The following is a 9,943-nucleotide window of genomic DNA, read 5'->3' on the forward strand; positions in this document are numbered from 1 at the left end:
CTCCAGTGATCCGATCTCGACGCAGGGAAGGAAGCCACTGAGTGGCTTCCGTTGTTTTTTTTTGGCCAGATTGCAGGCGGGCTCCATGAGGTTCGCCAACCACTTTGCAACGACGAGGAGTAGTCCTTCTGTACGATGATGACATTGAATCTAAATAATGCACTGGTTGCGAGGGACTCAGTACCGAGTGTACAGATCGCGCGCTACTGCGTAATGTAAAGGTTCGGTCATCAGCACAACCAGCATCTCTGTCACCCCGTAGAAGAAGGGAGAATAACGCGGACTCGGAAAATGCCCGGAATTTTATGTTGTCCAAATTCTTGGGGGTGTCTCTGAGCCATTTTTTTAAAGTTGTTGGGGCGTGTCCAGACCTTCCCCCCCCCACGTGACTACGCGCCTGTCAGTTGCACGTGAGCACATCACAGACCGCTCTCTCTCTCTGCCCGTACTGTGGGGGGCCTGCTGTAATTACGTGTTGCGGGGGGGGGGGGCTGGATCGGTATAATTAGCGGCCGCGTCGCCATCCGTCTGCCAGAAATCTGATCGACTCCTCCCTAACACCCCCCCCAATACCCTCGCCCCCCCCACAATACCCTCGCCCGCCCCCCACTCGGACTGCCGGAGAGACTGGCGACACGGTTTTATGAAGTGAGGCAACAGTTTTCTCGTGGAGGCATTGGTTGTAAAAATAATGATCGTTTACGTTTTGTGCTGCGTCATCCGTGCGTATCGCATCTCACAATGACGCTGTACAATCATGGTAGATGCTAGATCGCACACGTGGCGACAGCCTACTTATAACGACGATAAAGTAAATGAAGCGCTCAGAAAATAAAAATGTATTTACTAAATCAAGAAGCGGTATAAAACCAACGTATATTTGCCCTATAGCGGAACTGCTGGATTAAAAAAAAACTTCAATCGGGCAATTCCTCATAGTAAAACTACCCGCCAAGTAAAACATTAGATAACGACCCAAGGAAGCACACACTACTGAGCTACCTCAGAAATAACTTCAAGTGACCTCTGGTCCACACAGAAGGCTGCTCTCCAACTGAAATAATATATATGTGTTGTATCATCTGACACCTAAAGGGTGTTAATATTCTTAATCCCAAGACCTGGAATTATTTATCCATATTCGTGCGCGGGCCTGACACCACCAACTCCCCAGACTTTTTGAGCTGGGTTCCAGCCCAGGCGGTCGAATCCTGGATCCGAACTCGGGCTCTCACGGGTGCCAACTCAGCGCCCTTGACCTCCGCACCACCCGACCCGACTCACCCAACGCGAATTCTGCTTTCCCTTCGCCTCCCGTCTTCCCGTCAATGCCCCTACAACCCCACCCCTCCCTTTCCCACAACTCCCCCACCCACCCCCTACGTGGTGCCAGGCGGGCGGCAGGGCAAGAACCCCGTGACGGCCTTCGAGGTGTACGACGTCGAGGCGGGCACGTGGGCGCGCTTCCCGGACCTGCCGACCAAGCGCGCCTTCGCGGGCCACGCGCTGGCCGATCGGGCCCTCTACAGCCTGGGCGGCCTGGAACAGCCCGGCCTGCACAACTACTACTCGCGGCCCACCTTCGTGAGCACCGTCGAGACCTTTGACTTCACGCAGGGTGAGTGCCCCCCATCCACCCCCCCCATGCCCCCGTGCCCCTCCCCCCCCCCCCATCCAGCCTCCCCCCATGCACCCGTGCCCCTCCCCCCCCCCCCATCCACCCCCCCCCCATGCCCCCGTGCCCCCCCCCCCCCCATCCAGCCTCCCCCCATGCCCCCGTGCCCCTCCCCCCCCCCATCCACCCCCCCCATGCCCCCGTGCCCCTCCCCCCCCCCCATCCAGCCTCCCCCCATGCCCCCGTGCCCCCCCCCCATCCACCCCCCCCATGCCCCCGTGCCCCTCCCCCCCCCCCCATCCAGCCTCCCCCCATGCCCCCGTGCCCCCCCCCCCCCATCCACCCCCCCCATGCCCCCGTGCCCCTCCCCCCCCCCCCATCCAGCCTCCCCCCATGCCCCCGTGCCCCCCCCCCCCCATCCACCCCCCCCATGCCCCCGTGCCCCTCCCCTCCCCCCCCATCCAGCCTCCCCCCATGCACCCAGCGCGCGACGCTGGCCGATTGAAGATCGTCGCGGGTGTTTTGGCACCTGACTTTGGGAGGAGTTCTGGGCGTGGCGTCGCCACCTCCAGAGGTGTAAACAAAAACCCGGGGACAATGAAATTGGTTAAATCAACAACAACAACAATAATTAGAATGGTCAAAGTGATTTCTTGCTTAAATGAGCATTGACAGCTCGTTGGAGGACGTCGGGAGAAGGGCGTTGCGGCGGTGTCTGTGCGCCACGAGTGACGTGGAGCTCCTCTCGAGTGTAAGGGGATCGTGAATCACTCGCTCAATAAATGTAGGCCGTGAGCCCAGGCCAGATGTCACACTTGTCGGTACCACGTGAGGTGGCCGAACAGGTGTGGTTACAATGTCTCTACGAGGCCAGTAAATAGTGATTCATGCGATAACCGCGTGAAGTGAGTGAGATGAATCAAGCAGTTCACTCATTAGGCACATTTATAAATCGGCACTGCTACAATTTTGTTGCCTTAGGTGGTACCGATTTCTGCTTTGGCTCATGGCTAATGGAATTACCGAAACTCCCAAAGTAGCAGGGCCCTCCTGAAAGGCAGTCTTGAGACTCGGTGAAGTTTTCCTGGATAAATAAATCACAAGTCAAAGTCAAAACAATTTTCCTAAGCGAGGCTCATCTATTCACAGACCTGAGCCAGTGGTGGAAATTCCACATTCCTATGGCAGGGGCAAAAGTATCCTAAACACGCCGCACACCGCACCCAGCACGCTTACCCAGCACCCAGGACGCCGCATCCAATACCCTGCACCCAGCCCCCTGCACCCAGCATCCTGCACCCAGCACACCGCACCCAGCACACCCCACCCAGTCCACTGCTCTCGGCACGCCACTCTGGCTGCGCTGTTCATCCACAGGACCGCGACAAAGTTCCGTGATAGCACAGTCGTGTCGCCCGCAGAGAGCCTTTGGTGCGTCGTCGGACGCGTGGCTCTCGCTTAAAACACCTCGTCGGATCGACAGGGGCCGAGAGAATTAAAATCTACCGAGAGATAAAGGAGAGTGACGCGCGGAATCCTGAGTGCCACCGTCTCCACACACGCCCCGCCTCCAACCTTTACCCGCCGTGCCGCTGCGAGACTCAAATGTATGCCACAAACGACCCTGAGCCCGCGTTCCGATTAATTTAAGTGAAGCGAGACGGCGCGCCGTTAGCGGGACTGCGTGCGAGCGACAACACCGGCGCTTAAGGAGACGCAGTAGGCGGCGGCCGCTTAATCTCATCATAAATCCAGTTAAGGGGGGCTTACGGGAAGGGGGGGGGGGAGAACTTATAATTAAAAGTCAATTACATTAAGCGCGGCGGTGTCGCTTCCCCGTAAGGCCAGCGTGCACGTTAGGGCCCCGCGTCTTGCACGCTGCCACGGCTGACACGGCTGCCACATTCACCCCCAAAGATGGAACGGGTTTGCGGCAGTAATTTCTGGCTCGCGGTGAAGTGTAAGATATCTTATTTTTTCTTCACGGAAAGCATTATTATTATCGTAAAAAGATACTCTTTTTTTTTACACACGTAAGGGTTGGGTTAGGAAGTTTTAAAAATGAAACGGTCCGCGTAAAAAAAATCACATCAAGCGGGAAAATATTTGGCGTATTTTGTGGCTTCTGGCATCTGCTTATCATTTAATAGACTAACACCGCTCGCGTAAAAGGCCGCTATGGTAATAAAAAAATGCACAGCGCATGTGAAATGTATTTATCCGGTTCTCCAAACTTTCTGACAGCCTCTTGTATGCGAGGATGCGCCTGCACATGAGTGTTTCTGTGCGATCGTGAGCGTGTGGTGTGGTGTGTGTGCATCAGCGAGTGTCTTTGTGCGTGTGAGCGCGTCTGTGCACGGGCATGAGTGTGTGTAAGTGCCTGGGCGAGTTTTTGTGCGCGCGCGCACGTGCGTGTGTGCGAAAATGTGTGGGTGCTCTAGTGTTTGCGTAGTGCCTGAGTGAATATTTGTGTGTTTGCGTGTGTGTGTGCGTGTGTGAGTGGGGAGCGGTGGTGTAGCGGTTAGCGCGCTGCAATACAAACCCTTGCGACCCGAGTTTGATTCTCGCTCACGTCAATTATCTAAATGGGCCCTGGGCCTCCCCTAGGTCGGCTCAGCCACGCATCGCACCACAGTACCTGTGCTCGCTAACAGCACCTGCCAAAACACTCTGCTACAGGCTACACGGGGGCACGGGGAGGAAGGGGAAGGGGCTTTCGCGTGCGTGCCATTGCTGATGGTTGAGAGGCAGACGAGACGGGTCCCGGGCCGCGCGCCCGCTCCGTCGTGCGTGGAGCTGCACGTCAGCGTGCGAGGTCGTTCGGGCTTCGTGAAGCGAGAGTGACAGAGGGGGGGGGGTGTTCGTTGGCGTGCACGCTGCGGCCCAATCCCCAGGGGCCTCGTTTAATCCTCGTCACGCGCCTCGTTAGCAGTCGGTGCCGATGCTGAGCGATGGATGTGTTGAGTTCATCATAATCATTATTATCCCAGTTGGGGCTGGACTCGGCCCATCACTTTGTATAGGGTCGATAAAATACGTACCGCTTCGTGGACGAGTCAACAGTCGTTGCCCAATGGTATTTAAACCCACACCCGTCATGGGGATGTGAAATTGCCACCGCTGACTCGTGGCTGTGAACGGGAGGTCAGCCTCGCCTAGGAAATCGTTTTGACTTTGACTCGTGATTGGTTTCTCCGGGGAAGTCTCTGATGACTCTCTCTCTCTCCACCAGTCGTGCTGCGACATTGCGACGCTTTGGTCAATGCCATTGAATGAGTGATTAATGATCCCCTCGCAGGCACGGGAGTCGCCCAGTGACTCTCGCTAATGACCCAGAAACCTCATCGCGTTCACGTCCTCGGGGCAGTCCGCGCGACGCCGCCGCGGTGCGGGGACGAGAGTGGCTCAGTCGCCGCGTGTGCTCATCGGCTGCATCGGCACGTTCGGCCGACTCCGTTAACGAGCAAATCGCTCCGCGTGGGTTGAGAGATATCGGAGAAGCCCCGTCAATACCCACCGCGCACCGTGCCAGCGGGCGACACTAAAAGCCCCCGCACAGGTGGATTCAAGAATTCGTTGTTGTAAGGCGCTCGCTGTGTGAAAGGTGCAGGGTCCTTTGACTTTTTGCGTGCGTGTGTCTACGAGTGAGTGTGTGCGTGTGTCTACGAACGAGTGAGTGTGTGTGTTTACGGGTGAGTGTGTGCGTGAGTGTGTCTACGAGTGAGTGTGTGTGCGTGTGTCTGCAAGAAAGTGTGTGTGCGTGTGTCTACAAGCAAGTTGCGTGTGTCTACGAGTGAGTGTGTGTACGTGTGTCTACAAGCAAGTGTACGTTTGTCTACGAGTGAGTGTGTGTGCGTGTGTCTACAAGCAAGTTGCGTGTGTCTACGAGTGAGTGTGTGTGCGTGTGTCTGCAAGAAAGTGTGTGTGCGTGTGTCTACAAGCAAGTTGCGTGTGTCTACGAGTGAGTGTGTGTACGTGTGTCTACAAGCAAGTTGCGTGTGTCTACGAGTGAGTGTGTGTGTGTTTACGAACGAGTGTGTGTGTGCGTAGTGTCTACGTGCGAGTGTGTGTGTGTGTGTGGCTATGAGCAAACAAGTGCGCGTGTGCCTATGAGCGTGTGTGCGTGTGTGTGTGTGTCTACGAGCGAGAGTGTGCGGCAATGTGAGTGTGGGAGTGCATTAGTGTCTGCATGCAGCCGGTGATGAATGGGCGATTGGTGCACGGGCACGCGCGAGCGGTTTTAAATCTTTGGGGTGGATTTGACCTTGAAGCATCGGCGAATTTGGGTAAATTTAGGTTCAGGGAGGGAGGCCGTCAACTATTTCTAAAGCGTTTGCGTCACTGCGTTTGCGCACGTGCACCCGTGCGTGCACATCCACCTTTGTGTACACGTGTGCGTGTGTGTTCGCGTACTGTGAGCAGCGGTGGTATAGTGCTTAGTGCATAGCACTACAACCTGAGTTCCTGTCATGATGGACATCAGTGATGAGCAAACTCTCAACCTGCATATGGCATCCTTTTTTGCCGGTATCAAGGTGATCGACACAGCCTCAAATAAGCAGCCGGCGCGGTGTGTAAAAAAAAAAACCCCATCAGCACTGGGGAGACAAAGGGTGACGGGGGCGTGATGTTGGCCTTAATAGGCGCTCACTAACCGCATTGCAACGGCTGTCCCGCCGCGCTGCGAACCCAGCGACCCGAGTTCCATGTCAAGCCGACGGCTCCCGTCAGCAGGCGATGCTGTCCGCCCTGCTCCACGTGCCCGTGTTTGTGTGTCTGTGTGTGTTTGTGTCTGTGTGTTTGTGTGTGTCTGTGTGTCTGTGTGTGTTGTGTGTGTTTGTGTGTCTGTGTGTTTGTGTGTCTGTGTGTCTGTGTGTGTTTGTGTGTCTGTGTGGCTGTGTGTGTTGGTGTTCGTGTGTCTGTGTGTCTGTGTGTGTTGTGTGTCTGTGTGTCTGTGTATGTGTGTTCGTGTGTGTGTCTGTGTGTCTGTGTGTGTCTGTGTGTGTCTGTGTGTTGTGTGTGTGTGTGTCTGTGTGTCTGTGTGTGTTTGTGTGTCTGTGTGTTGTGTGTCTGTGTGTGTCTGTATGTCTGTGTGTCTGTGTGTTGTGTGTGTGTGTGTTGTGTGTTTGTGTGCCCAGGTGGCTGGGTGAGGTCGTCGCGAGCCCGGAGCATGCGTGAGCGCCGGGCCGACTTTGTCGCCGGGTTCCTGGGCGGCCGCGTCTTGGCCATCGGCGGACTCGGTGAGTTTCTCCCCCCCCCTCCTCCACCCCCTCCCCCTCCTCGTCCAATACCAACACACAGCCGCCATTCGCCACTAAGTGGCGGTGACGTCACCACGGCGCCTGTGCCAGGCCAGGTGCACTTTGAGGCCACGTGAAGTGTCGAGGCCGCATCCTCCTCCTGCCCCTCCTCCTCCTTCACCACCACCACCTGTTCACACGTCGAGAATCGCATCACATGCCCATCGCGCTCCGGGATGATGAACAGCACTGCCCGTGATTTGTTTCTGATCGAGCCGCCACCATACACGCCGCGGCCACCTCGGAGCGCTTCGCACGCGATGCGCGTCTTGCGACGCACGTGCATCACACACCTCGGTCGTTCCGATGCCCGGGAGTAGCTATTCTCTCTTGAACCCAGGGGGGGGGGGGGTTAAGACTGCTGTCTCTAGAGGGGTCTCTCCAGAGCTCCCCCTCCAGAGCTCCTCGTTGAGTGGGGGCCCTTCCAGCCAGCAGTGGCGTGAACGAGCACTTGCAGGTGCTGCGCCTCTATCTCTTCGACCAATCGACGTCAATTCGCTTGGACAGTCGAGGCCCGCGGCGTTGGCTCGCGATGTCCTCTGCGTGCGAACTCGTCCCGAGTCTCGCTGACAGCAGCAGCAGCAGCAGGAGGTGTCAGCGGTGAGTCGGGTGGTCCAGGATGGGTGAGGGCGGGCGCGAGGTGCCACCCAGGTCAGCGAGGGACCTCGGCCTGATCGGTCGCGGTCTTTAGGGTTCGCATCATCATCATAGTCATCGTCAGCAGCTCTACGTCGTCGAGTGGCATCGTGTCACGGGACGGAATAATCCGAGTTCCCAAAAAAAAAAAAACTCTCTCCCCGGAAGCAGTCGCACCCGCCCTGTGCTAGCGGACGACCCCGGGAAGTTGATGTCATAGAAGTAGTTCTGAAGGCCTTTCAAGAGGCCTCTTTATCCGCACAGACGCTTTTTAATACACCCGGCGAAGAGGGTTAATTGCATATTGATTAGAATGTTTATCTCTCTCAGAGTCGGCGTGATTCCCTCTTCAAATGAGCATTGCAGCGGTGCCCAGCCCCCGTTCACAGCCCCCCGTGAGTGATAGAAATGTCCTATTCCTATTTAGAGGGGCTGATTCTACCCACGGGACAACAACTGTTGACGTCCCCCCAACGTGGTACATTTTTATCGACCCCGGAGTGATGGTGGAGGCCGAGTGAACCCCCAACCAGAATTTCAGAATCAGAGTATTCCTCCTGGAGTAATCCGACGAGCCTCTAAAGCTCTTTTGTTCACAGACGTCCAGCAGTGGGCGGGTAACGACGCTACAACGCACAGATGTGAACCTTCCGATTGCCAGCCGGCTCAAAGGCCGAGCCACCCGGTTTGATGTCGTCGCTCTGTGACCCAACTAACCACGACGTCTCTCCCCACCGCGTACCCTGCCCGGCTTGGCCCGGCTTGGCCTGGCACGGCCTGGCACGGCACTGCTCGGCTCGGCACGGCTCGGCACGGCTCGGCACGGCACGGCGCCAGGCAACCAGACGTCCCCGCTGGCGTCCGTGGAGGGCCTGGACCCGGAGCGGGGCCGCTGGGAGTCGCTCGCCTCCATGCCCACGCCGCGCTGCTCCTGCTCGTGCGTCGCCCTGGACGGGCGCCTGCTGCTCGTGGGCGGCGTCAGCCAGGGCCCCAGCGACGCCGTCGAGGCCCTGGGCGTCCTGGACGACGTCTGACGCCGGCCCGATGGACGTTGCCGTCGGCTGACGCGGGGAGGAGGAGCCCGGGCCGCACGCCGCGGCCATCCAAGGCGGAAAAACGAACGACGTGGGAGGAAGGAGGGAGGATGTTTGCGTTGGGACGCGCTGGTGGCGGGAGGCCCCAAGCGAACGAAGCAAAAGTGTAGGGCCCCAAGCGGCGCAAGGGGCCATGGCTGAATAAGCGGAGATGCACCCAAATATCAGCTCGAGTTCAGATGCTATTCAACGTAGCGAGAGAATGAATGTTAATTGACAATTCACCTGTCATCCCTCTGTCTCGTCTATATCCCCTCTCTTATCTCATCGCATTACACATCGACCTATCGTTTGTTTTCTTGGTCCACATTTCTCTCACGTCGCTACATCTCTATCCGCCATCCACATCTCGTCTGGGTCATCTCACTCGGAGTTTGTCATTGAAAGGGGGCGAGGGGTTAGCGGGGCAGTGGAGGGGGGGGGAGCAGTGACCCCCCCCCACCCCCCCAACCCCCACAATGGGCCACTGGTGGAGACGTGGAGCACTCACGTGGCGACATTCACACTCACGCAGCTCGGCCTCGCTCGCTCGCTCAGCGCCGTCGGTGGGGGGGGGGGGGGCGGTGGTGGGTTGCGACTGTGAGCCAACGCGGAGGCGTTTGCGTCGTTCTGTGGTGCTCATCGGAGGCGGCTTTGCGCCACCGATGAAAGGCGGCGTGGCGGTGCGGGAGCCTCGTTACAAAGCGGCGGCCGCTGCCGAGGAGGAGGCGGGCGGGAGGGCGGGTGGTGAATCGCGGCCGTCACGCGCGCCGGTTACCGCGGTGCGGTGGGTGCCTGACGTCGCCGCGTAGCTCCGCCGCAGAGAGGAACAGAGGAAGGGGGACAAGTCGTTTGATGCGGGGGAATCGAGGGCGAGCGATGGCTAAAGGGGAGGAGGTAGGGGGGAGTGAACGGCGTTTTGACGGCACGCGTTTTGCGAAATGCTAAACAGCGAAAAACCGCGGTGGTCCTTTGATTTGGATTGAAAAACATTGTAAAATATATGTGTGTGTGTGTGTGTAGAGGGGACTGGCGAATTGATATATACAGGGACAATGCTGTACAAAGTAAACATGTAATGTGTACAGAATGCACAATGTGTGTATATTTACTCTATACTGTGTATACGCACGCACACGGGCAGCAGGCGTAATGTCACGGCGTATTTTTCATATGGATGTGATGGGTGTATGTCGCATCGTGGAGGGTTAGGGTGTGTGGTGTAGGGTGGAGGTGGTTGTGTAGGGTGGTGGTGGTGGTGGTGCAGGGTGGAGGTGGTTGTGTAGGGTGTCTGGTGGTGGTGGTGTGTGGTGTAGAAT

General features: G+C 57.4%; 1 protein-coding gene across 1 annotated transcript in view; it reads left to right on the forward strand.

Moving 5' to 3' along the window:
- The window catches only part of KLHDC8B (kelch domain containing 8B), a 46,174-nt gene extending 36,904 nt beyond the window's left edge, over nucleotides 1-9,270 (forward strand). The window contains exons 3-5 of the mRNA XM_061562773.1: nucleotides 1,394-1,618; nucleotides 6,754-6,855; nucleotides 8,389-9,270. Coding sequence (XP_061418757.1) covers nucleotides 1,394-1,618; nucleotides 6,754-6,855; nucleotides 8,389-8,585 — 524 coding nt within the window. The 3' untranslated portion in view covers nucleotides 8,586-9,270. The remainder of the gene's footprint in view (nucleotides 1-1,393; nucleotides 1,619-6,753; nucleotides 6,856-8,388) is intronic.
- Nucleotides 9,271-9,943: the final 673 nt, after the last annotated feature.

This window comes from Lethenteron reissneri, chromosome 30 (genome assembly GCF_015708825.2).
Source record: "Lethenteron reissneri isolate LAM-NWPU_2019-01 chromosome 30, ASM1570882v1, whole genome shotgun sequence".
Taxonomy (NCBI): Eukaryota; Metazoa; Chordata; class Hyperoartia; order Petromyzontiformes; family Petromyzontidae; genus Lethenteron; species Lethenteron reissneri.